This window comes from Urocitellus parryii, chromosome 1 (assembly GCF_045843805.1).
Source record: "Urocitellus parryii isolate mUroPar1 chromosome 1, mUroPar1.hap1, whole genome shotgun sequence".
NCBI lineage: Eukaryota > Metazoa > Chordata > Mammalia > Rodentia > Sciuridae > Urocitellus > Urocitellus parryii.
This window is the reverse complement of record NC_135531.1, coordinates 97,377,578-97,404,426: the sequence shown is the minus strand read 5'-3', so window position 1 is coordinate 97,404,426 and position 26,849 is coordinate 97,377,578. Positions and strand designations below refer to the sequence as shown.

The window sequence follows — 26,849 nt, the reverse complement described above, 5'->3', positions numbered from 1 at the left end:
AGAGTCATAGTAAATGTTGGAGAAACAAAGAAGAGTTAAGTTGTAAGAAATCACCATGGATTTTTAGACAGATGCATGAAAAATTGCTTTCAAAACAATATTCCTACAGAGCACCGCAGGAAGAACTTGGGGACACATGAGGGAGAATTTCACTCTGCTCAATGGCCGCTTTCTTTAAAAGAAAAGTTATTTGAGCATAACAGAATCAGCTCTAGGAGGGAATTTTCACCATGGGTGAGAACTACAGTTCCAAAGGCTAGCTCTCTACGTCTTACTGTGAGCCAGGCACAGGCTTCTGAGAGTCCATGAGGCTCTTCCAAGGATCAATTGCAATGATGTACAAGTGGGCACACTGTAAAACATAAAGAGCTAGGCTGGGGTTTGTCATCCTCATCATATTACACAGGGTCCAAGGTGCAAGGGCATCTTTGTAAATTAGATCAAGTTAGAACAAGTGACACAAATGTTCAATTAAAGAGTCTGGGAAATTGTTCCCCACATTGCTGCTTCTTGTTTAACTCTGAAACATGAACACAAGCAAGGTGATCTTCTGGCCACCAGCTAGCCAGGCCCAGGGTCTGCCCTGGTGTTAAAAGTCCAAGTTGGAATTCTGAGGAGAATCTGAATTATTCATGTTTTGCTGGTTATTCCAATCCTATTTCATTTAGAAGAGATGATTTCAAGATAATCAAATGAAGTTTTCTTCAGGCTGTCAAGAAGCATCTGTACAAGTGACCTGCTACAGTGGAAGCATGAGCTCATATGATCTACGTGCGATGGATTTATGGAGCTTTACCATTTGGCTAGAACAATCAATTCATTTCACACAGACTTTCCAAATTAACACAAAATGGGAAATTTATTCTGTGCCCCAAGTGTCTTGCTAATACTGACCAATTTACAAACTAATTCTGATTTAGTCAGGAATGCCTTAGAGATGAAAGTAAGGAAGACTCTAAGCCTTCTGGAAGCTACTGGAGAATAAAATTATAAAATAAAAATATAACTCTAGGTAACCCTTCCATGTATCCCCAATTTCAAGCTTCCTATAAGTGGAATTAACATACCCCAAAACACCAAGCTACTGTTTTCCCTCCAACCACCTGGGCTGCGGTTAGGATTGTTTTGGTCCCTGTGGTCACATAGCTGAGTCCTGGGTCTGCTAATTATTCGGTAGGCAAAAACAGAGCTAAGCTGTCCCTACTTACCATCACTGACATCAATGACATCGCCACAGCACCATTTAAAAGACAGGGAGAGAATTTATATAGGTGGAAGACAAACGTACTTTGGAGCTAGGTGGACTGGTTCAAATCCTGGCTTTGACACTTGTTAGCTGTTTGATCTCAGTGAAGATCTTTAATCTGTCTGAGCCTATTTTGCTTGTGTAAATGGGGATCCAACATCTGCCTTGCAGAGCTCTTAAGAAGAAAATGCACATAAATACTAAAACATCTGATAAAGAGGAGGCTGGAAGTAGTGTTAGTGTAAACGACAGTAAAAATAGCCAAAATTTGTTGAGTATAGCAGCTTACTATGCTAAATTGTTTACATGGATTATTTACTTGGATGATCTGACTTAATAACTCTAGAAGGGAGATATTATTTGTGCATTCTGTAGATGAGGAACAAGATCCATGGAGATTAAACTCATCTGGCCAAGGTCACAGATAAGGAGTACAACTGGACAGGAAACTAGATAGCTCTAGTATCTTAGTCACTTTTGGTCTTTATACCTATTATTAATTGGAGAGAGAACAAAATGGAAACAGCATAAATTTGGGAATCTGACATATCTGATTGTAGTCATTTACCAGTCCTGTGACCTTGAGTAAATTATATAACTCTCTGACCTTCAGCCGCCCCATCTGTAAAATGCCTCAAGACTAAAGTGAGAACTGAACACCTAACAATTTGGCCCTCACTGTTCAAAAGGCATTATTTTATTCAATTAAAAAAAGGAGACATATAAAGAATAAGAAGGGAAATAATGAGATTCAAAATGAATTATTTGTAGTCGGGACACAAGGATTTAATTTATAATCGTAAATTTAATTACTGCTCTTTGCAAAACATTGATCTTAACTGCCTACAGCAATGTCAGAATCTGCTGTTCTTTTTCCCTTGTGTGGTCTACAAAATTTGTTTCTCTGGTCCCCTCTGGCCTATCCTGATGTTACAGAGCACTGACACTTGTGGAATTTGTTCCGCTGTGTCACATACACATTTTTACACCTTTTTCAATCCCATCTGTCAAGCGCTCCTGCAATTTAAAAGGATTAGGAGTCTCCCTGTAATGTGTGCGCTGTACTCTTTGTCATGTGCTGTGATTTTTATGGGAGGAAAATTAGGTCATGATGAAGAGCTCCTGGTCTATAACTGCAAAGTAGCTTGGAGACAATAAATCATCAGTGGAGGCCAGCAGATTACAATGCAAAACGGAAAAGGTGCATGTAGGAAAAGGGACGGAGCATTTTCTTGCACATAAATACATCAGGGTCCCCTGTAATCTGGATCTCAAGAGCATCTGCCCGAGGAATGGAGGGCTAGGGTTACTGAGCGCGGCTCGTGGCTCATGGTTCATGCCTCCTGACAGCACAGCACAGGCAGGAGAAGCCATAAACCCACAACTTTACATCGGAGAACCAGGCAAGCCTTGGCAGGGCTCATAGGCTGCAAGTGCGAAGGAGCCAAATTCAGAGGCTGTAACTGCAGAGAGGTTTTTTAAGGACAGCTGGAAGTCCTACGTCCTGTTGATATCAGCATTTTGGCAGAGGGATCAACAATTTGGAAAGCAGTTTGGGGAATTTTATTAAAAATCTCACAAAAGGAACCAAATACACTTGGTAACTGAGGGTATATATAGATGGCTGTGATTTTCCATATCTCTAGAAGATTCTATTTCCTGTAATCTTTGCTGAGAGAGAGGAAAAAACTGAAACACAACAACTAACTTCATCTCTATTCAAACAATATTCAAGTAGCTTCCCAGCCCGGCATGGTGGCTCATTCTTGTAATCCCAGTGACTAGGGAGGCTGAGGCAGGAGGATGGTGAGTTCAAAGCCAGCCTCAGCAACTTAGCAAGGCTCTAATCAACTTAGTGAGACCCTGACTCAAAGTCAAAATTAAAAGGGCCAGGGATGTGACTCAGTGGTTAAGCACCCCTGGGTTCAATCCCTGGTACAAAAAACAAATAAACTAAAAAAACTAAAACAAATAAAGTAGCTTCCCAATTCAATCACTCCTTTATCTGGGGCCTATTAAAAGGGAATGTATGAATTCAGATCCACAAACATTAACATTAACAAAGAGTATCTTATACAGCACTTGCCGCTAAAAGAAGAAAATGTTCTATGACAGAGCATTCCTGCCCAGCCCACAAGTAAATCAAGCTTGCTTCTGAATCTAATAAGGACAGGATGAAAAAGAGTGCCAGGAACTATTTCAGTGCATCCAGGCATACCTTACTATTGTTTTATTAATTTTTCATATCAACAAGTTTTAAATATTAAGGAAATGAAATCCAACTGCCAAATACCTAATGGTTGCCAAATCAATTACATACTGATGTACATTGTGTGTACAAAGTCCAACACTGGTCAATGGATGTCAATGCCACCAATATTTTCTTAAATGTAGATCAAGGCAGATTCATGAGCCCTTTTATGGGCCCTGCATTTTGTTACATGCAGATCAAGGCAGTTTCTTGATATGGTTATTCTTCCTAGACACCCCAAAATTTCAGTCAATGGCAAGTAAACCTTCAAAAAACAATTAAAAGGAAAACCTTACAAGAAATTGCAGAATTTTTATTTGGGGATATCTTGGTCAATAACAATGTTTAATATTTTGTTTTGTTTTAAAATCTTAACTAGAAGCATATAAATGTCCTCTACAACCCCAAGAATTTTCCTATTTTAACACTCATAGAAATAAGCTGTATGTTTGGGGAAAAGATTCTGCCCATACAGAAATGGCAACTTTAAATAACAAACTGTTGTCTTAAGGTAAGAATGGTAAGAGTCAAAATCTTTGCCCTTTGAGCTCTCAAGTCAAACTTGACTACAGGTAAAAACAGTCATACCCTCAAGTCTATTCTTCTTTAGAATGTCATATAATCCAAGCAGGGTCCAGGCTATAGTCTCATTGATGGGAAATGATGCTGAGTTAGTATGGTCAACTCTCTGGTTTCATTATTTAACAGGTGATTTTGATATCACAGTACAATTTGGTCAGCTTCCAGGGATGTTTTTCTAAAGTACTGAAGTAACCATTTGGATGACTGGAAAACCTACTCTACTTGGAAACTCTGAGAGCTCCCATTTTTCAGGAGTAAATTTAACCCTTTTTCCATAGCTTTCCAAGACTCTTAACAAAGGGGCTGAATCCAGCCTCGTGACACCATCTGTCCCTACCTGCTAACATCCAGCCCACAGTCCTCTCATGAATACGTCATTTTAACATTTATAATTTGATTAATGTGGTTCTCTTGGAAAGCTGATGCTCCTGTCTCCACTCTTTCACTGCCTACAAAACTTCCATTTATCAGTCGGAGCCCAGTGCCAGCAGAATTAACTGATCTCTGCTCAGTGGTGCCATCATACTTTATTTATCTTACTTTAGCACACTGCATAATGGTTAGTTATATCCTGATAAAATAGGAGTGCCTATCTTATTTATCTCTGGTCAACAGTCAATACCCAATACATGGTTACTGCAGTAAATAGAGATGAACAAGAGTGGATTTCTATAGCATGGATTCTAAAGTGGTCCTGAGTTCAATACTAGTTCTTCTCCTAAAAAGCTGCTGCTTAATTTCTCCATTCTTCAGACTGAATGTCTAAGACAGAGCTGAAAATATTGACCTTATTTGAAAGTAAATGAGATGGTAAAGCGGCTTAGCACAATATCTTGTGTGCAATAAGTTGTAAGTGAAAGTTAGCTATTATTATCACAATTATTACTCCTAGATTACATTCATTAATAAGATCTACCAGCTTCAACTGAATAAATAAATTGGTATATATTACCAACATGGGAAAAGAAAAATGACCATGAGCCCCCAAACAATACTATATCTTTTGGCTTTTTCCTTCCTACCTCTTTCCACATTGGGATATTTATTTCCTAAAACTGTGCAAACACTGCTCCTTCAGGGTCTGTTGAGGAAGGGGCAGAAAGAGCTCCTGGGCCACCTTGACAAGGTAAGTGTGTGTCCCCATGCTTTCTCTCCGAATAAGAGGAGTGTGGGAAACACCTCAGCAGGCCTCCCATCAAGGACACAGGTGGCTCTCTGGGGAAGAGGCTCAGCAAGGCTGTTTCCATGCACACAGGTACTATCTGCAGGGGATCTAGGTGTGCCAGGGACAACATAAAGGAGCTCATCTTCATTTTTAAGCCTCGGGTGGGTTGAATGCCTTGCGTTAACCCTCAGTAAATAAGACAGACAGGAGTAGGAAGAAAAAAATCTTATGCCTTAGCCAGTTAGAACATAGAGGTCTTTTTCTTTCTGCTGAAAAAAATATGTCAGATTAAAGAAACTGAATTTTCTAGCCAGAAAGTATTCCATCTCTCTCTCCCTCTCCTTTTTAAATGTCAGTTTTAGAGACAAAAATGTCTCACGCATTTTTGAGTTAGGGAAAGGTGAAGGGAGAGCTGGAGGCTGGGAGTGTTTGTCGTTATAAACAGAGATCCAGGTGGGCTTCACTCCAAATGTCTCAAGGGAGTGAGGAAACACCATGTGGCTTCATGGAGGAAGAGTGTTCCAGATGATGGAACAGCAACCAAAAAGGCCTTGAGGTAGGTGTGTGTCTGCCATGTGAAGAACAGCAAGGAGTCAAGGCAGCTCTGCTAACAGTGGGGGATAGAGGCCATGTAGCACTTACTGGCTGATACACAAACTGACCTTCCTGAGTGAAACAGGAAACCACCGGATGGTTCTTAGCACAGAAAACTGAAAGGACTTAACATTTAAAAAATCTGGGATGGAAGTAAGGAAGCAAACTGAGAGGCTCTTTTAAGATTCAGACAAGAGATGGTGGTGGCCTTCATTAGTGTTACCACTGTAGGTAGTGAGGAGTGGTCTCACTCTAGTTTCATTCTGCACGATTAAGTCACCATTCTAGGCAAAGATTGTTTTAGAAAGAGGAACTTTTTCCTGGATTCCAGAGTTGTGGCTGCCAAATAGTGGCCAAGAAAACCCTGCACAAAATCTGGGATGTTTCATATAAAATTGCTATGTGTTAACATACTTCATAATATGGGGTGGAGGAAGGAGGAATTTTTTTTTTTTTTTTTTTTTTTTTTTTTTTGGTACGGAGGATTAAACCCAGGGGTACTCTACCACTGAGCTATATCCCAGCCCTTTTTACTTTTTTTGAGACAGGGTCTTGCTAAGTTGCTAAGGCTGCCCTTGAACTTATGGTCCTCCTGCCTTAATCTCCTGAGTCACTGGGAGAAAATGTTCTCAAGGAAGACCAGAAATCTTAGTGCTCTAAAAGAAAAGACAGACTATATACATGTGCACGTGTGAGCATGCACACTATGAAAAAAAAATGCACCATTTATAAAAAGAAAAGACAAACTATAGGTTTGTGTTTCATTTATAACACAAATAAAAAAGTTCAATATTTATGATATTGAAAAACTCATAAATTCCTAAGAAGACAACTAAGTGACAAATGGGCAAAGGATGCTTCCAAAATGAGACTCGTAATTCTACCTCCTACACTAGACTATTGTGATAATAAAATGACAACACAAGTAAAGTGTTGGGCACAGTTCCTGGCACAGGATAAATGCTCAGTAAATGTTGTCCCCTGCCACCACCATGACCACCATGATTGTCACCTAAACTGGCATTGCCATTACCTCAATCAGTCCCCCTCAGGATTATCATCACACCAAACCACCACACTCAGCACCTTCACCACCATCAGGGCATAATAATCATCAGTAATGTAAACCTGAGTCAACTGTGAAGGTCAATATCCATGCAATTTCCTTCCAGAGTATGTTTCACTGCAAGTGACCAACTGTGTATTACCTTTTCATGATTCTCTATCAGGATCTCGATGACAATGTTCTGAAACTTGATATCCATAATGGCTGCCACTGTTTCTTCCTGAGGCCGTAGCAAGGTGGGTCCAAACACCACCCCAAGGTTTGCCACTGTCATCAAATTCTGCTTGTGATTGTTAGCAACACTGGGAAGAAGAAGAAGAAAAGCACAAATAAGAGAAATAATATACTCAGAGATAGTAACTCCCCCAACCCTTCCTGCCTGCCTCTGCGTAGGCTCCTGGTCTGTAGGAGCCAGCACTTGGGACATGCTCAGATGCCATCAACAAAAAAAGAGACTTTTCTATTTGTATTTTCATCTATCAAAGTTCACAAATTTTCATTCAGCATCTAAACTATTTTGCTACTTCAAGATATGGCACTCCTTATGATTTCCATTTTACCTAAAACAACCAACCAACAGAACAAAAAACCATCTACCAAATGTTGAACCTCTGCAAATCTGAATCTCTGTTCTGCGTGTTCAGGTAACTGCTAATCCCTTTTAGTGACAACTTATGTTCTTGGCTGCTGCTTAAACTACTGTGATCATTAGCATTTTCTCTAATGCAAATATACAAATTCTTGACGGCTTTAATTCACTTGAAAACACAGACACAAAATAGGCCTAGTTTTTAAAATGGGCAGATCTGGCATTTAAAATCTCATCAGGAAATTCAGCATTGACTCAAAGTATTAAAGCCCTCATCAGATGAAACATGTGGCTCACATTAACAGAAACATGTGGCGTAAACAGAAATAAAAGCACACTACAGTATATTCATGTACATGGCTATGTTTATTCTGTCCCTTCTATTCAAAATTTAATTCAGACTGCTGGCTGAAAAGGACACAGGGTTAGAAGTAGCTGGATCTGAGTAAATTGCTAAATACGTATGCATATGTTTGGATAAGCAACTACTCAGAACATATATCTGAACTCTGCATCTAGGCTACCATGACCTAGCTTTAAAACTTAATTGTTTGTTTGCTGGCCCTGGGTATAAGGACACAAGTTTCCTACCGGCAACAAATAAGTTAAAAGTTCACACCATTCAATATGGTCAGGAAAATATGAGGAGCTTCCCTAAATCACCTGTTGGAAGAAGGAAGTTATTCACTACTAATTTGAGTCCAGAGAGAAACTGGGCAGAGATGGGCAGTTTACACAGACCTACCTCCCTAGCATTTAGTGCTATTTATACTGAGCATTTTTTCACACAATTCTATAAATGCCTACCCTGTTTCTCTTGCATATTTCTATTTTGTAGGAGGAAAAGTGATTATACTACCTTCAATGCCAGTTTTAAAACTGAGCTTTTATTGAAATACATCAACCAATTTTATATTCAGATGTGAGTTTCTCCTGTAACTTTTTAAAGTGAAGAGTTTAATTTAACTTCCTCCTCTGAAAGGGGAGGGTGTGGTTAGGTCTATGGAACTTTAACTGTGGCACAGTCCAGTCAGAAAGAGAATGTGCTTTTTGAATGCTAAGCAACACCTGCAGCAGGGAGAGCTGCCCCAGGCATGGAGGCCTGCTTTGGTCTACACAAGGATGTTTTCTAAGCTTTTTCTTTGTTCTAGCGGAGTCTCCTGGGTTTACTTAGAGTTTTCCATTCTACCCAGAACTTTATCATGTTGCCAGTCCAAAAAGAGTTAATCAGATGGTTAAGTTTGTACCTGGCAAGGAAGAGAGACTTTGGTTCTGTGCCTCTATCAATCAGCAAGTATGTATATTTACAAGCTGCTTGTAACATCACTGCTTTCCACATTAGCTCCTAATGTGTGGGAAGGGAATTCTCTCTCCTTATACTTCCCCTCCCAAATGAGCTAAGTCATTAGGCTTATCCCTCTTTCCACAAAAGTCCCTTGTGCAAGTAAATCAACAAGCTATTTATGTATGAAGGCACTTTCAAATTGTAGACTATTCAATAGAAAAATACAGGGTTTGGAAGATGAATTTTTTACCCTAACTGGCCAGATTACAGCACCTCTTGGTCCAGCTTTACCTGCCAGACACCACCAGCTACTATCTGAAATCCAGCTCTGACTATTCCACTGCTGGCTGTGTCTTACACCTCTCCTGATTGTTGCAGATAACACAATGGCACAGCATGTGAAGTGTTTAGCAACACTTCTGTTGTCTGATAATAATTACAATAAACCTGTGGTGGGCCTCAGTTATTTATTTGTTTATTTCTCAGAAGTGGGTTAAGCTAGGGCCTTGCCCAGTTAGGCAAGTGCTCTGCCACTGAGCTACGCCCCCAACTCGCTAAGCCTTCCTCTGCCACTTCCCAGCTCTGGGTCCCTGTGCAAATAACTCAATGTACTAAAACCCTAAGCATTTGGTTCTTCCTCTTAGAAAAAAGGGGAGCTTGAGGTAAACAACACATCTACTTTGTGGAGTTGAGCAGATTAAAGTGATAGTACTTGGGAAATGCAGTAATGAGTATAATAATTTATTTTCCATCTCTTTCCACTTTCATATGTCTCTGTCTTTATCCATAAAATTCTCTGCCTAGAATATTCTTACTCTTCTTTGCTTAGCAGACTGTTGATCTGCAACAGTTGAACTTTGCAGATCAAAGTTCAGCTCCAATGCCCCCTTCCTTTCTGTTTTTCCCCCTGGTCCTGATACAGATAGACACGTCTGACTGTGCCTGTGTTTATTAAATGGTGTTGGTATCTGTGCCAGGAATTGTGGTAGTTCACTTGGTAGAACCAGCATTGAGCACCATGCTAGGCACAGGTGAGTCATAGTAAGCACTCACTGAGGTGTTAAAGGACGAGGGGAAGTTCTTCGTAGACATAAAACTATTATTCTCAGCCCAGCTACTTACTCATAAGCCTCAAATTATTATTGATGATTTTTGGGAAATGTATTTAAACTATGCCAACCTCCCTTTTCAAAGTCTCAAACTGTGTTCCACTTTTTAGATTTAATTAATGGGCAATAATTACTCTGATTTGTAGGCCCTGACGCCCAAAGGCATTTGGAAAAAAGTACAGTAATTCTGGATCAGCAACTCTGAATATAAGTAGGCTTGGGGCTAACCAACAGAATTCATTTCCCTTTTAATGATCAATTTTATTTTGGAACTTAAAAAACACATTGATTGAAGTGTTAGAAAACTTTTTTGGGGAAAATTTGCACTTTTTATTACTAGCTACCATTATCTTTTGGCCCACTGAAGTAATAAATTGATCTGTCACTCGATTATTACAGATTACAACTTGGTACAGCTATGTTCATTACTCCAGAATAAATTATTAACAATTTGAGATCTCTATGTATCCTGGAGAGAAAGGCCTAGACCTCAGTCTCTGCTGGCACCAGTCATGCATTATAGCTTGACGGATTTACAGATGTGTGGGAAGCAGGCTGGCAGAGCGCTGGTAAGTCAGTCCAGCAGAGGCCACGGGACTCATTCATTAGCGAGGTCTATAAAACACCAAGTGCCTGCTTTCTGTGCTGGTAATTGAGCTGCCTGAGCTCTTCCTAGCATAGTTCAGAACATCATGTTGGATCTTGACTTGAAATCTGCACACAGACGTTTCTTGTGTGTTATACATTGCACTGAATGAGCCTTTGACACATGCTGTCAGATTTCTGTGTCCACATGGATGGCTGTGCTATGGTGCCTTCTCCAAGCACTGTTAAGAGAAAACTGACAATTTCACAAGCTTTCTTGCAGGTTATAGGAAAAATACTCCACATGGGATTTTTCTTTTTCCTTTTTGGTACTAGGGATTGAACTCAAAGGTGCTTAATCACTGAGCCACATCCACAGCCCTTTAATTTTTTTTTTTTGAGATAGGGTCTCACCAAGTTGCTTAGAGCTTCACTAAATTGGTGAAGCTGGCTTTGAACTTGTGATCCTCCTGCCTTGGCCTTTGGCCACATAAAGATGGTGGTTGGGGAAGGGAGAGTACTACGAGGGAAGTAGACAGTAGCCAACATTTTGGGACCTGTAAAGAAAGAGTTCCATGCTGTCATGGGATCTCGCCTGTCTTCCTCAAGTCTGAATGGGGCTCAGAACTCCATAAGTGCTAAGCAGTACTTTATAACCCCAGACTGGTCCTGAGGGTCTCCAATAATACATAAGCTTTTTGAAATGTTCACAAATTGGTTTTAACTTGAGGCCTGTTGTGCCAAGATGAACAACATCAAAGCTGAGTCCCAGATCCTCTGGGCACAATGTGGTGACAGGTTAGCAATGTCTTCATGGAGCAGATGGGTAGAATAATAGCCCATCACATTTCCCTGTCACCCCTTATATGCCTGCTTCAGCTTCCACTGTTAAATAATGATAACCTAGACTCATAGGATATTTTAGACTTCACAAAAAGCTCTTTTTAAATATATTTTTGATCTTTGTAACAATTCTAAAACAGCAGCTTGTGAACTTTCCAACAATGATTCAAAATAGGAAATAAATTTCTCTCATGCAATATTTCACGAGTACATGATACATATACATACATACATATATATACACACACACACACACATGATACATACATATATACATATATATAAACACACACACACACATGATACATACATATATACATATATATAAACACACACACACACATACACACATAAACAGACAGATACACAATGTATCAGAAACAAAAGTTTCAGAAACAGTAAGTGGAACATATTCTATATTTTTGTTCCTTTTTTGTCCACTAAACAACCTACTTTCATACTATGAACTACAAATTGAAAAGCGATATTGAAGGGGTAACAGTACGCAATATGGAAAATAAGAAAAAGAAGACAGTAGCACATGTTTGGAGCCTTGTGGAGAGATGGATGGCAAGGCAAGTTTGGTGGCTGCTCTAAACCTGTTTCCTCATGTGTAAAATTCAAGTGGTAATATCTACCACACAAAGCCGGAAGGCTGATAAAGCATGATGGTGTAAAGGAATCACCTCACATGAAATACTGGCTTAATAAGTGACATATGCTATTGTTATGGCGGCAGTTAAGGTAAAGGTGATCGCAGCAGAAAATGCCAATTAAAGCTACACTGCTAGTTAGTGGTTTCATTTGATATCCTGTCCAGAAACCTCAAGTAGCTGCTTCTGCTCAGGGAGGTGGCCCCACCTCCTCCACCTATATTTCAAGGCCCTCTGGTACCCTATATCTGTATTTCTTTCTTTTTCATTATTTTTTTGAATTATGAAACACTTCAAATCTATGGAAAAGTTCAAAGCATCCGGTACTTATTTTCTATCACTTTCCTTTAAGTACCTCTGGTTGAGAGCTTCCTGGGAAACCACCTCATGTCTTGGCTTGCCTGGCAGGTTCTCCCCTAACCAGCCAAAGCCACCTGCTTGCAAAGCCAGCTCTGGGTACTACCCGGACCATTGGTGTACCACTGGCAGCCACATTGTACTCTCTCCTCTAAATATGGTGGCCCATCCCATCCCATGAGGCATATCTACACTGACTGCTCCCCTCTTCACAGTTGCCTCTGGACTAGAGGCTAGGTCATGAAATTGGAGCACACCCTCTGCAGTACAAAGGTAGGTACCAGGGAGGCCCAAAGCTGACAATTCTGAAGGTGGGTGAGTGGGTGGGCACCCAAGCTACAGGAAATACCTCTTTCTCTACTACCAAGCTACTGAAACTCTACTTTTTTTGTGGTTAACCAGCTAAGCTTCCAGAGTTGTTAATCTGGTTCCTTTCATCAACTTTAAATCCACCCTTAGTATATAAAGAGGAATGGTAGGGAGAATCCCCACCTTCGCCGGCTGTGTTTTCTCCTAAGTCAGACTGCATGTGTATTGCCTGGATCCTACTGGCCTTGGTGAGGCAGGGCCAGTCTGGATGGTGTTGAGGAGGCCTCTGCCAAGAACGCCCACTCTGAGCCATAAACAGAGCTTTTCTGGACTGCCCCAGTGACTGGCACCAGAACGAGAGTATAAAATAAATTTCTCTGAGTACTGATGGTGTTCACACTCACCAACTATATTGAGCATCTTCCTGTGAATGGTTATCTAGTATCTCCTAACCTTCATGACAACCCTTTCAGGCAGCTACTATCAAGACCATTTTATAGATGAGTGAACTGAAGCACTGGGAAGTTAAGTAATTTGCCTGAGATGGCACAGCTAATGAGGGACAGAGCCAGGAGGGGAACCAAGTAGAGCCCATTCTCTTAACCATGGCTCTTAGCTGCTCCCACATGACCAAGGGTTGGTGCAGCCTGGGTTAAAAGAGATCATCGCTTTCTTCAGAAAACTCCATCAAAAATGAATATGCAGAGCAGTTACATGCTAGAGAACTGGGGGTGGGGCATGGTTATAATAGTGGGGAAAAAGGTTGCTCCCTCATTCCCTCTGGGAAGGAAGGAGGGAGAGAGAGGAGAGGAGAGGAGAGGGATCACAGCATGCCTATGAGAGCAACACTGTACTAAACACCATTTCTGCTCTCTTCCTTTGGTGAAATATGGCTGCATGCTTAACAAAATTATGAAAATGATGAACTCTCCCTCAAATATGATGGCATACTATTTATAGCCGGCAGGCATCATCAGAAAGCTGCTTTCTAATAATGAACAGTATCAGAGCAAGAGAGTAGAACAAATTAAAATAGAGCGGGAGGGAGAGCTGCCAAAATGGTTTCTATAACCCCAAAGAGACAAGGATGATGGTACATGCCCTTACCGAGGCTGTCCTGCCTTCACCCAAGGGTGGCAGAACTCTGTGAGCAACGAGCAACATGTTCTCTGCTGCGGGTGAAATGTATAAACTACATTCCAGTTGGGTGAAACTCACTGCAGAGATGCTGAGTATCGCCCAGAACTACTTACTCTCACTTTAACCCTCTTAGAGAGGCCCTCTTGGTCCTTAAAATTCCTGAAGTCAGAGTGCACAGCCAATTCCACGGCCACTCTCTCTCCTCCAATTAAACAGAGAGTTTAAAATCCACCATAGGTTCTGGCTCTTTAGTTTTGAGTTGAAAACCTCATGTAGTATGATAGGTCTTCAAAAAATCGAACATTGAATTTATATAAGATCTGACAATTCTACTTCTGGGTATATACCAAAGAATTACATGTAGGTTCTTGAAATATCCATCTCCATGGCAGTGTATACCTAACAGATAAAATGGAGAAGCAATCTAATTATCTGAGGATGGATGAATGCTTAAGTAAAATGTGTCTACCTAGACAAAGGAAGATTAACCTTAAAGAAAAAAAAAAGACATTCTGACATCTGCTACAACATAGATGAAACTTGAGGACATTATATTAAGTGAAATAAGCTAATAAAAAAAAAGACAAATACTATCTGTTTCCACTTATAAGGGGTAGAGAAGTCAAAAATCATAGAGTCAGCAGAGAGAATGGCAGTTGCCAGGGGCTGAGGGACAAGGGATATGGGAAGTGACTGTTTAATAGGTATGGATTCAGCTTTCAAAGATGTAAGTTTTGCATATGGAGAGGCTTGCACAATGACACAGGCATATTTAATAGCACTGAACTGTATGCTTAAAAATTATTAAGATGCTAAATTTTAAGTTATTTAATTTTATAACAAAAAATTGGTAAGAAAATAGAACCCTTGGTATATTCTAAAAGGTTCTGCAATGATCCAGCTGATGTCTTAAGACCCTTTCCCAACATACTTCTCTTTGCTTTGCTCCTTGACCTAGGATCTAAAATTTTCTCTCACACACTTTTTTTGTTTTTGTGTGTGTATGTGGTGGTAATGGCAATTGAACCCAGGGTGCTCTTATCTTCAGGCTACATGCCCAGCCCTTTCTATCTTTAAATTTTGAGACAAGGTCTCAGTAAGTTGCTCAGACTGTCCTGGAACTTGTGGTCCTCCTGCCTCTGCTGGGATCACAGGTGTGCACCACCACTTAGTGTCTTCCTTCCTAATGCTGATCCTCCCCACCTGGGAGGCCCCAGCCCTTCTTTTTTTCTACTTCACTTTCTCAGAGGGGATCTTTCTAGACTCTAAACTCTGGGTCAGGTCTCTCACTAAAATTCGAATTCCTCAATTCTTCTTCCTAGCATTTACTGAAAGCTACATATGTGACTAGTCAAGGAATTGTCCTTTTCTGCCTCCCCCACTTACCAGAAGCTCCAGGTGGGCAGGGATGGCATAAGTCTCCCTCCTGCTATATCCCCAGTGCCTAGCACAGTTTGCCATCTCATTTGCTGAGGGAGGGGGTGTAGAAAAAAAAAACATGTAGATGCTCTAAGTGCGTCAAGGCTCAGCTGCACTAAATGCCTGGTTAAAACTTCCATGTAACCTACTGGTATCTTAGAGCCTCTGCCAAGCTGGGGGACAAGGAGGGCAGGGTGTAACCAGAGCAGCCCACCCTGACAGCAAAGGCACATAACAAACCAGGTGTCTCTCCTTGGCCATAGTAATCTGGAAGGTATGAAGGCCATAAAAGATTTACAGGGCATAATAATCATTATTATATGCATTACCTAATATACATTATATAATGCAGCATAATGCTCACATTATTATGCTAGTCTTCTTCCAATTCATTTATTAAGCCTTCCAGGATACAGTCTCCTGTGTCTTCCTTTTTCTCTTCTTCATTTCTGAAATCCCTTTATTTTCTGCCTGCCTTTGATTATTACTGATTGTTATCACCAACTTTAGCTGAGTATTTACTGGGAGGCAGGCATACTCCTGGGAAATTTACTCCATCAATGAAGTCAGTTGATCTTTACAATATCCTTGTGAGGTAAGTTCCATTACTCCCCCACATAAAAAGGGTGAGGCCCAACAAATTCAGAAATTTGTCCAGGGTCATGTCCAGTAAGTAGTAGAGGTAGAACTGAAAGCCAAGTAGTCAAGAAGTCTGCCGTTTGATTTTAGTGCTACTGGCTCCCAAACACCCTGGTACAATGCAGAATAAGTGAGTGTGTGTGTGTGTGTGTGTGTGTGTGTGTGTGTTAGAGAGAGAGAGAGAGAGAACATACATTTAGTATGTATCTTGCCATTTAATCTCACTTGCTTCTTTTCTTCATGGCCCAACTTTAAAACAATTGTGGGATGAATGAAAACCTGATTATTTTTATTTTATTTGTTTGTTTATTTTTTATGTGGTGCCTGGAATCGAACCCAGTGCCTCATGCATACTAGGCAAGTGCCACAGCCCCGGCCCCCTGATTATTTTTAAAAAAGTACTTTGAAAGCAAACAAGGATATTAGATTCATCTGTGTCTATCAACAGTATAAAATCCCTAAATTTTTCTATTGGTAATAATCTAATCTGGGTCATGGAATTTCTGGAATAAACCAGGTTTTATTAACAGTAAGAATTATAATTTTTTGTTAAGTAACCTAGTAATTCGTCACAGTATTTTAGAGACCCAAAATAGGGCAACTTGAATTTTACTTGTTCTACATGGCCTTGACTACCTGGTGTTTGGATTGTCTCACAGACAAGGAGAACACATTCCTTAGACCTAAGGTTAATTGATTAGCTTTCACCTTTCTGGATCTGGGTGGTTGTGTTTGTCAGCTTTTTGTCGTCGTGACAAGAACAACTTAGAGAAGGGAAAGTTTGTTTTAGCTCATGGTTCTGGAGGCTTAGTACATCGTCAGCTGAGTCCATTGCTCTGGGCCCAAGGTGAGGCGGAACACAATTGCGGAAGGGCATACTGAAGGGAAGCTGCTCATTTTGTGGTGACTGGGAAGCAGAAAGACAGAGAGGAGATGGGAAGGGCCCCTCAGGGAAGATGCACCCTTCCAAGGCCTGCCCCCAACAACCCAACTCCTCTAGCCATGCCTCACCTGCCTACAATTACCACCCCAGTCAGTCCATTTAAACTAGGATGGATTGAGTAGGTTACAGCTCTCATAATCTAATAATTTCACCTCTGAACATTCCTGCATCAACACAGGAGCTTAGAGGGAACACCTCACATCTAAGTCATAACAGAAGTCCAGTCTTCAGCCAGTAGCTCTATTCTTGGGTCCAGTCCACAAGGCCCAAATGGGGAAGAGCAGAATTCATGTGGAAAAGGCCTGCAGAGAAGCTGACTCAGGGAGCCCTTCTTCCTGGAAAATTACTTAACTATTTCAAATTATGTGACAATTGATTCTAAGACCCAATGTAATTAACATTTGCAAAGCATTTTATAACTTGTAAAACACTATCACATTCATTATCATGGATTTCCTGATTGGTTCTCACATCTAGAGAGAGATGGCAGAAGACACACAGAGGGAATACAATAGTTTACAGTGTGTGACTAATGACCTATGACCTTTAAGCTAACACTGTTCAAAAAGGTGGTCCATGGAGGTGCTGCTTTAGGACCTTCCACCCACAGAGGAAGGTACATGCTGATTCAACACAGAGGTCCCCAGTGTGTCAACTATTCTTCCGTTATCAAATGTTTCTGAGTTCTTGTTATGTGCTCGATTGCTCTCAGTGTTGGAGACACAGCAGTGAAGGAAAGAGCCTCCCCTAGATTCCTTGCCTAATAGAAGGTTTCATTCTTTTGGGGTAGGACAAATAATAAGCAGATAAAATATATGATGCTCTGGTGAATCAGCAAGGAGGGAAAGGGGACAGGAAGTACCAGGGAAATGTTTGCAATAGGTGGTCAGGGAAGTCTCACGAAGAGGAGGCATGTAATGGAGGAGGTAAGAGGCAAGCCATGCGAACACCTGGGAAGAGAGCTTGGGGTGGGGGGGTGTGCCTCATGGTGTGGCATTGGCAACACCAGAGGAACATCAGTGTACCAGGAACAAAGTGAGCAAGGAGAAAGTGTCAGGAAAAAGTCAGAGAGGTAATGGACTTGGGGGCAGCAAATCCTGGAGGGCTTTGCAGGCCACTGTAAGGGCTTTGTTTTTCACTGGGTGAGATGAAAAGCAATTAGAAAATTCTATCAGATGGGTAACATAATATTAGTCACCCCTCTCTGAAGACTCAGAAAGGCCTCAACTATTAAGACTTACATGCTCAAATTCCATGGATTGTTTATCTTTCAAAGAGACAGAACTTCACAAACTACCATTAAACCCCGTGAGAGAATTTAAGACATTTACAGATCAGACGTGCACCATACATGTGCACGTTGTATCTGAGTAACTAAAATGTGTCAGGACTGTGCCTTTGTGCCTGTTTGTGCAGCTGCTCACTTTCCCCCTTGGTCACCCCACTGGGAATCCCAGAGAAGGAACAGAATGCTTGGCCAAACCTGAACTGGAGGCGTAGGGCAAATGACAGCCTCTAGGTGCTAGTTACCTGCTGCCAGCTAAGTCACCCAGGAAGAGCACCAGTAGTAAACATTTCAATGAAACATTTATATATCCATTCGACTTGACCCCTGTTACAATCTTTAATTAGTTAAAAGGTATAGCAGTCTTCTGAAGCCAGATCTATCTAGTTCATTTTACAGATAAAGGAACAGAAAAAGCAAAATCAAAGATGAAGGGATCTGCCTGGTCATGTGCTTTTGCTCCAACAAGAATAGAGGCCCTAGACTGAGCACTTGGAATATCTCACTTCCTGTGAAATGCAAACCTCATTTCTGCTTTATGGAAATGACCATAATCCTTTTTGGAGAGAAGATCGAGATTCAAATCTACAGATGGGATTATGGGCAATGTTACAGAGGGAGACTTGACAGATTGATAGAAAGAGAAAGACACACTCACGCAGGCACCCACCCCAGGCAATCTAGCTCCTTTCATGGAGATCTTTCAAACGAGGGAAGTAATCCATCTGACTAGCATATTTTTGCAAAGGAGTGTGCTTTCACCCCAAAAAGGAAACAGAAAATTACATTCTTTGTCATGAGTATGCAACAAATTGAGAGGCTGAGATTGAAAAAGCTGAGTTTATTTCAAGATCAGTGTATCCAATGATTCAAATTTATCCTCATGTCCTATCACAATACTTCTGACTTACATGTGGATATTCAATTAATAGAGAAAAACAGTTATTTGCAGTGTCTGAAAAAGTTTTATGGCTCCTCATAGACATGAGCCGAGATGTCATGGAAAAGTGCTGGAGTCATTTCATACCAAGAATTAAAGATGAAAAGCACCCCAGGTCTGTAACATCAATGAGGAATTACTAGAATGCTCTATCAATATTCTGGATGTTCATTTGTCTGATGCAAATAAATACAATCTATTAAAAAGGACAACACAATCTTTACAGATCATGAAAGTTAGGAAAAAAAAAAAAAGGCCGATCACAGTGGCACACGCCTATAATCCGAGCAGTTTAGGAAGCTGAGGCAGGAAGATTGAGAGTTCAAAACCAGTCTCAGCAACAACAAGGTGCTAAGCAACTCAGGGAGACCCTGTCTCTAAATAAAATACAAAATCGGGCTGGGGATGTGGCTCAGTGGTAGAGTGCAATCCTGTATCCCCCTGCAGCTGCTCACTTGCAAAAAAATAAAAAGATAGGAAAAAATTCTGAGCAAACTATACCTTAATACCTCCCCCTACTGCTGAAGCTCTGTGCCAACATCTCCTAGCCACTTGCTGCACTCAATTGTTATCTCCTACAATTTCAACTTAAGTGCAAGCCTAAGGGAAACAACAGCTCCTCTTATTTGTTTATATATATATAATTATTGTATTTATAGATAGTGGTGCATGTTAGAATAAGAGTGAACATTCAAACCCTTCTGTTACACTTATTGCCTTAATCACAAAAATAGATCCATCAGGGAAGGATGCCAAGAGAGTTCTTATATCAACAATGCAAAGCACAACTTAATTATCCTCGTTACAGGCAGCACAAAACTAGAAATTTAAGAATTGTTCCCTTGAAAGCAAATTTTAAGATAAAGTAGGAGCTAAAGACTGAAGGTAAGAAAACCAGAGGATCGCTAGGCAGAGAACACCACTTGGTGTCTGGGAACAGAAACACCAGCTGATTCAAAGAACGAAGCTGGATCTGGGTCCCTGATCCACCCAACATTCGAACTCTCAGCAAGTGTCATTCTCAAAGCTCAGATCAAACGGATACCTTTCAAAGGGGAAATCAAAGTGTTTAATGACAAAGTTCTAAAACGCTTCCAATTGTGCAGCATCAAAGCCTAACACCTCGCTGTTGTCATCTTGCTTTGCCTGGCTCACCAGGCAAGGTGGGTGAAGGAGGCCAAGCTGATGGTTGTGGAGGTGGGGAACGGAAGTACAATGCAAGTTGAAGCCATGCAATTGCACACAATTCCCAGGAGAAAAGCCACCAATAACCAACCTCAGCAGGCTAATCGGGGTATGCACAAACCAGCTGAGATGAAACAGCAATCAAGTCCTCAAGTAAACCCATTCCTTGTGGTCTAATGATCTGATCTCCACCTGCTGTTCCAACCTCAGGCCATGCCATCCCCCTTACTCACAGTGCTTCCTGATCCTGGGTTTCTGTCAACACTTAAATGAATCAGGTGTGCTGATACCCCAAACTAACCAAACCTGTGAGGTGCCAAGAGGGCAGCAGTGAACCAGACGGACAAGATCCTTGCTTTCATTTCAACTGGGAACACAAACACATCAGTGAAAATATCGGACTGTGATTGTGGCACCAAGAAATAAAACAGCAGTGTGTGAAAACTACTGACAGGAGGACCAACATACATAGGCCGGGAAGGTGTCTCCAGGGAACAGACAGAGCTGAGCCCAGTTTTCTAAGGGTGCAGTCTACAAGTCCATAGCCTAGGACATTATTGACAGTAATGTCTCTACAACCACAAACTTCAGTGATGTCTGCCTGAGACCTCTTTAAAATGAACTCCAACCAATTATATTTCAGGGGAGCTCACTTCCTTTTCCATAGGAATTCTGACGTCTGTGCCAACAGTTGCTGAGTACAACGGAAGCCCAGGAATCCTTGCCATCCCTGGGGTTTCCCATGCAATAAACACCTCGTAGTTTCTGGCTCATCCCTCTGCCCACCTCTGTAGTTTCCACCCTTTTGGGGAAGCAGCTCTTCCCCCAAAATGTGTCACTGAGATCCCAATGCTCAAGTCTTTCACACAAAAGGACACCTTTCAGACATTTACATCCAGGAAGGAAGCCACACCACAATCCTATTGATATGTACCAGCATTTGGTTGGGTTACATAAAAAGCTAAGTAGTCATTTAAAAAGGTGGGGGGGGGAAAGCCAATAAAATCAAGAGTAAACCTTTAACAAGATTCCTTGGGTTTGGAAAACTTGAGGGGAAGAAACAAGGTCAGAATCCTCTGCTTTAGGAAAGGCTAAAACTCTGATAGAATATGTGATAGACTATCAGATAGAAATCCCTTATTATGCAAGGTGTGGAGGCACACCCCTGTAATTGCAGTGACTTGGGAGGCTGAGGCAGGAGGATTCCACCAGGCCAGCTTCAGCTACTTAGTGAGGCCCTAAGCAACTTAGTGAGATTCTATCTCAAAATAAAAAATAAAAAGGGTTGGGAATATGGCTCAGTGTAGAGTATCCCAGAACCAAAAAAAGAAAGAGAAGAAATTCCCTATTGTATATGCAGATTGTAACACTTGCACCTTTCTCTAGAATAAATTCACAGTTGTGGAATTTCTAGATGAAAGGGTATAAATATCATTCCTACATATTACTAAATTGTCATCTAGGAGACCTGGATCAATTTACATTTTCACCTAGAATGTTTTAATGTGCCTGTTCTCTGGACGCTTTCTTTTTCACATTTTTTTTATTGGTGTTTTAGAGTTGTACATAACGATGGGATTTGTTGTTACATATTTGTACAGGCACACAATATAACAACAGAACTCCCCAGCACTTCTCCCTTCCCTCCCTTTATCTTTTCTTGCACCAAAATAAGGAATTATTATTTTCAAAGTTTTCATAAGCAGTATACAACATTTTCAGTTGCATTTCTTTTATTAGTAACGATATTGAGCCTTTTCTAAATGCCTGTTGATCCAATGTCTTCTTTAAGAGTCCAGATTTAACAAGTAATCCGAGCAAAGTCAACCAAAAGAAGCAGGTAAATAAGAAGACTTATCAGGCAAGGATGCACCTTATCCCTACATTTTAAAAACCCCTCTACAACTACTGAAGTATTCCTGTATTTTCAATCCATATATTGTTCATGAAAGTTAATGGGGAAAAAGAAGAAGAAAAAAAAAAAAAAACTACTGCAATTTCAGATCCCTCTCTATGAAGTTGGGCAATGGTGAACTTCCCTGCCTTAATAGTTGGCGTAGGGATACAATGGTGTCTACTGAGAACCACAGATTAAGCAGCCCAGAAGGGAAATGATAGCGATTTCTTCCTCAATTGATCTGTAAGCTTCATGTCAAGAAGGACGTCTGCCTTGTTGATCACGGGTCTTGATAGATATTTGATAGGTGTATTTCTAGCATGGTGGCCACGAGACATGAAGGGACATGAGCTTCAGAAATTCAGCCCCACGGATTTCAATATATCCCACCAGTCCCCAGCAGTGTTGTGGCTCTCGGGGCATTACAGAAACATCTGTGGCTGCCACAGAGGGCAAAAGAGGCTCCTAGTACCGTCTCTCTGGTCTACTTCACAGGGATGTGGGGATGCTGTAAGGACAAGGCAAGGAAGGGAGGTGAAGAGAGTTCTGAAAATGATCAAGTGTTGCACAAAGTGGATAATGAGAGGAGAGGGGGAGAACCGATTTTAACAGAACAGTGAAGAGAAAGGACCGAGGAGCACAGCAGAGGTTATCAGTGAGGAAGGCCTCGACAAGGAGGCAGGCTGTCTGCCCTGGTGTCCCATAAGCTGCACAGAGAGAGTCTCTGTCTCCCTGGAGCCCGGATGGCTGATATGACAGGCACAGGGGTGCGACCAGGCCACTTCTAATTGTGCGGCCGGCCTGGGTCCAACAGGAAGCCAGTGATTAGCGGAAGGAAGTACTGTTGCTGAAGCTTTATTAGGATCAGCATTCTGAGCTGAGGGAGGAAAGAAAAAGAAATCCCTGTGGTGAGAACTTGTTCTGGGAAACAGTCAAAAAACAGCACTCGTTTTCTGCACACTTGGGGGCTGACGTTGAGGCCTTTGGTACAGGTAAATCTCTGAAAGTGATTGAGGTGGCACTTCTAGAAGACCTGTCAGGAGAGATTTACACTTGAAATGCCCAATGGAGAAGATTGCAGCTATCAGGAGGGAGCCCCACGCCTGAGAGAGAGAAAGGGGAGAGGGGAGGGTGGGATGGAGACTTACACCTGGGCTGAGAAGAGCCGCCTCACTGGATGGGCTCTCTATTAGGAATGGAAAGGGCCTCAGAGGACTGTCCCTGCACCTTATTTATGGTTCTGCTGTTCTGAAGTTCCCTGTGCCACTCAGAAACCAAGCCACCAGCATCCACCAGTCCATTATAACATCCAGTCTCCATCAGGAAAACGTAGCAATCACCATGAGAAATATGCCGGAGGGCACTGCCACTCCTGATTATTGTTCCACGCTCTCCAGACTTCAGTGCTCCCAGCACCACCAGAGTGCCCCAGGAAACTAGGACCTGTTGCCATGGCAGCTGCTTTCCCCCCTCTTAGGAAGGGCACACTCCAAGCCATTATGAAAATAAAAAGCTTTTATGTTGTGTGACCAACTCCCCTCTAGCTTCTCTGTCTTGTCCAGCTAAATTCTGGGTAGAACACACAGCAGAAATGGAAACGTGGGCATTTCCATGAAGCAATGACAAAAGTATTAATAAACCAGTTTCCAGACTGGGGTGGGGGTGGGGATAGAAAACAACTGTTCAAAGTAACTGTGTGGGGAGTGGGGGTGGGGGGAAGAAGTAAAGTAATTAAAGAAAGACATTGTCTGAAGAACATTAGGTTCTGGCTGATGGCCACAGGACTTTAAGGGACATGAGCTCCTTCCACAAGTCCAGGTCAAAATACTGTCTTGTCAGATGCTGAGGGAAGAAAAAAAGTCAGTAGTGGTAACAGCTGATAAGCAAGAGTACCCCCAAAGGACTGGGAAACCAACCCCTTTGATGAATAGAAATCAGAGGAAGGACTGACTAAAGACCCAGGAAAGACACATTCTAAGGACCCCTTCCCTCAGGACAGACAAGAGTGGTGTTCTGTCACAACTCTACATCAAGAGATTTGCCAGTACCCAGCTCTGAACACGAACAAAAAATGAGAAAGAAATGTGAAATGATGCACCAGAATCAAAACAAATCTCTATATTTCCCTGATCTCTAAAAATGGGCAAGCTTCCCGCCAGTACTCATTCTCATTCCCTCACCTCTCTTTTCTGATAATTCATGAGCGAGGTGTCCTGGCATATTGCTCATTCCCAAGGATTCTTCCAAAGTGAGGCACAGCTTCAGACCTCTATTGAAGTCCAGAAAATGGAGATACATGTGTCTATTTTCACATGGAAAGGAGAGGCAAAAGAATGGCTTAGGAAAATCAAGTCCATGGCAAGGTTGAAGATGTTTCATTTCCTGCCCACAAAGCCAGCAGATTCCCTGAGGGGACCACCAAGCAACAACTCTTCTGGTTTTATGACCAAAACCTAAAACTGGAAGACAGAAGGCTAACTCCCCAAACTCAGACAGACCACTGAAGATGATTAAGCCTAAAGTCAGAGGTGATAATAAGTGCAGGACATGATGTCCAGCTGCAAGTGCCACACCTAACGGCCATCGGTCTAAAGCGGCTTTCACAACAGAGGAGGCCAGAGAGGGAGACTCTGCACCATTCCATATGCTTGTGTTTCCAGGACTAGAAAGGCCGAGGGCCAGGCAGGCAAGAGAAGTTCACTTCCTGCTGTGGCCCATGGCTGTTTGGCTCTTACTATTTAAGCTGTTCTTTGGGATTTCCCTTTTGTCTACCATGTTCTGCACCTTCTCTAGGATGTATATTTGAGAAGGCTTAAGTTCAGTTCTCTTTTTGGGAGTGGCTGTGACTCTGAATTTGCTCTTTGACTCTCTCAATTTTAGAAAACTCTTAACTGTAAGGTTAAGTTCAAAGGTTCACTGGAATTAAAGCCTTGGCTCGACCCCCAGCATGGCACTATTGGAAAAGTGCTTTAAGAGGTCAGCTCCAGTGGAGACCCTTAGGTCATGGGGGGTATGCCCTCAGAAGGGACAGTGGGACCCAGTCTCTCTTTCTCTCTCTCCTTCCTGTTTGAAATGTGACTGCTTGCTCCCCCCCACACTCCTGCCATGATATATCACTATCTGTGGCCCTCACCAGAGGCCAAAGCAAGGGTCCTGATTGATCTTGGACTTTGAACCTCCCAAATCAAGTTAAATAAACTGACTTTAACTAGCCTGTGCCTGGTATTTCATTACAGTATAAAAAGCAAACTTAGACAATCATTTTTTCCCCCATTTTCTGTAGTCTTGCCTTCTAGAAGTCCCTTGACCATATTTTGGACCTTCTCGTTCTGTCTTTCCTGTCTCTTCAAATATTTCTATTTCATTATGTTTCTGGGCTACACTGTGACAATTTTACATCATCTGTCTTCCTGTCCACTAAGTCTTTCATCAGCTTTGTTTAGTCTGATATTTCATCAACCGAGTTTTTAATTTCAATGATCATTTTTTCCTTTTTTTTTTTTTTTTTTGTGGTGCTGGGGATTGAATCCAGGCAAGCACTCTACCAACTGAGCTCTATCCCCAGCCCCTCAATAACTACTTTTTATTTCTATAAGTACCATGGTATTCTTTCACATCTACCTGTTCTTTGGGTTTTAATCCCTTCTTTGTATTTTTAATTATTTTAAATATAATTATCTGTGACCTGTGTGGAATTTTTCTAATATTACTCTATTATTTGAAGTACTTAGGTTTGGATAATCCTGCACATTGCTTCCTCTGACTCTAGCTGATCGCGGTATACTTCCTTGTTTGTTCACAATTTTGAATTAATCTAAAGGGGAGCTTTACTTATAGAAGTCCCAGGCAACATAAATTCAGTGTATATTCTTCAACTATCATTCAAGAAGTATCACTGAGTGATAACTGATACAATAAACTTGAATGTAGTTACTTTCTTTACAGATCCCAGCTGTGATAGAAACATAAATTCCCTACTGTGTGTCTCTGTGCAGAAAGTTAAGTTTTGTTTGTTATTTTTCCCTAGTCCATCCTTTCAATGCTGGTGAAGCCTGTCCAGGATCCCTGAAGGAGCCGTTCTCAGTTCCAACTCCTGCTGCCCTCAAGCCATTCTTTCATCCCCACATGATTTTGGAACCCACAGTAACCAACACTGGCAACTATATGTTCCTCTACCCTGTCATCTGCCCAGGGTTGCTACATTCTCAATTCAGGTCCTTATTTTACAGGCTCCCCCCCCCCTTGGGCTGTATAACATTTGCTTGACTTACCCTAGTTACTATTAGGAGTCAGACTCTAAAAAGATGAGACTTAATTTGAGTTACTATTGATATATCTGCACATGATTTTTGTCTGGTAGAGAGGCAAATAATTTCTGTCTAGGAGAAAACAATAATTTCAAAAGTTAAGATTTTAGTGTTCTATAGAACATCAACCAGTTTTGCACAGAACATAAGAGATCTTAGTTCAATATTATTTCTTTTATTGCTTATATAAACAAATCTGCTATCCTCTCTTGAACTAGCTTTATATTTCTATTGATATATCCTAAATCTTTTTTTTAATATTTACTTTTTACTTGTAGTTGGACACAATACCTTTATTCCATTAATTCATTTTTATGAGGTGCTGAGGCTCGAACCCAGGGCTCCACACATGCGAAGTAAGCACTCTACCACTGAGCCACAACCCCAGCCCTTGATATATCCTAAACCTTTGAAATGAGTTTATCCTATACTTTTATAAAGAAACATTTTTTAAATGTTT

General features: G+C 41.3%; 1 protein-coding gene across 4 annotated transcripts in view; it reads right to left on the bottom strand.

Annotated features, from left to right (window-relative positions):
* The window catches only part of Arhgap26 (Rho GTPase activating protein 26), a 416,502-nt gene that overhangs the window by 91,642 nt on the left and 298,011 nt on the right, over positions 1-26,849 (bottom strand). For all 4 annotated transcript variants that reach the window (XM_026384432.2, XM_077800951.1, XM_026384433.2 and 1 more), the window contains exon 18: positions 7,047-7,206. In XM_026384432.2, coding sequence (XP_026240217.1) covers positions 7,047-7,206 — 160 coding nt within the window. The remainder of the gene's footprint in view (positions 1-7,046; positions 7,207-26,849) is intronic.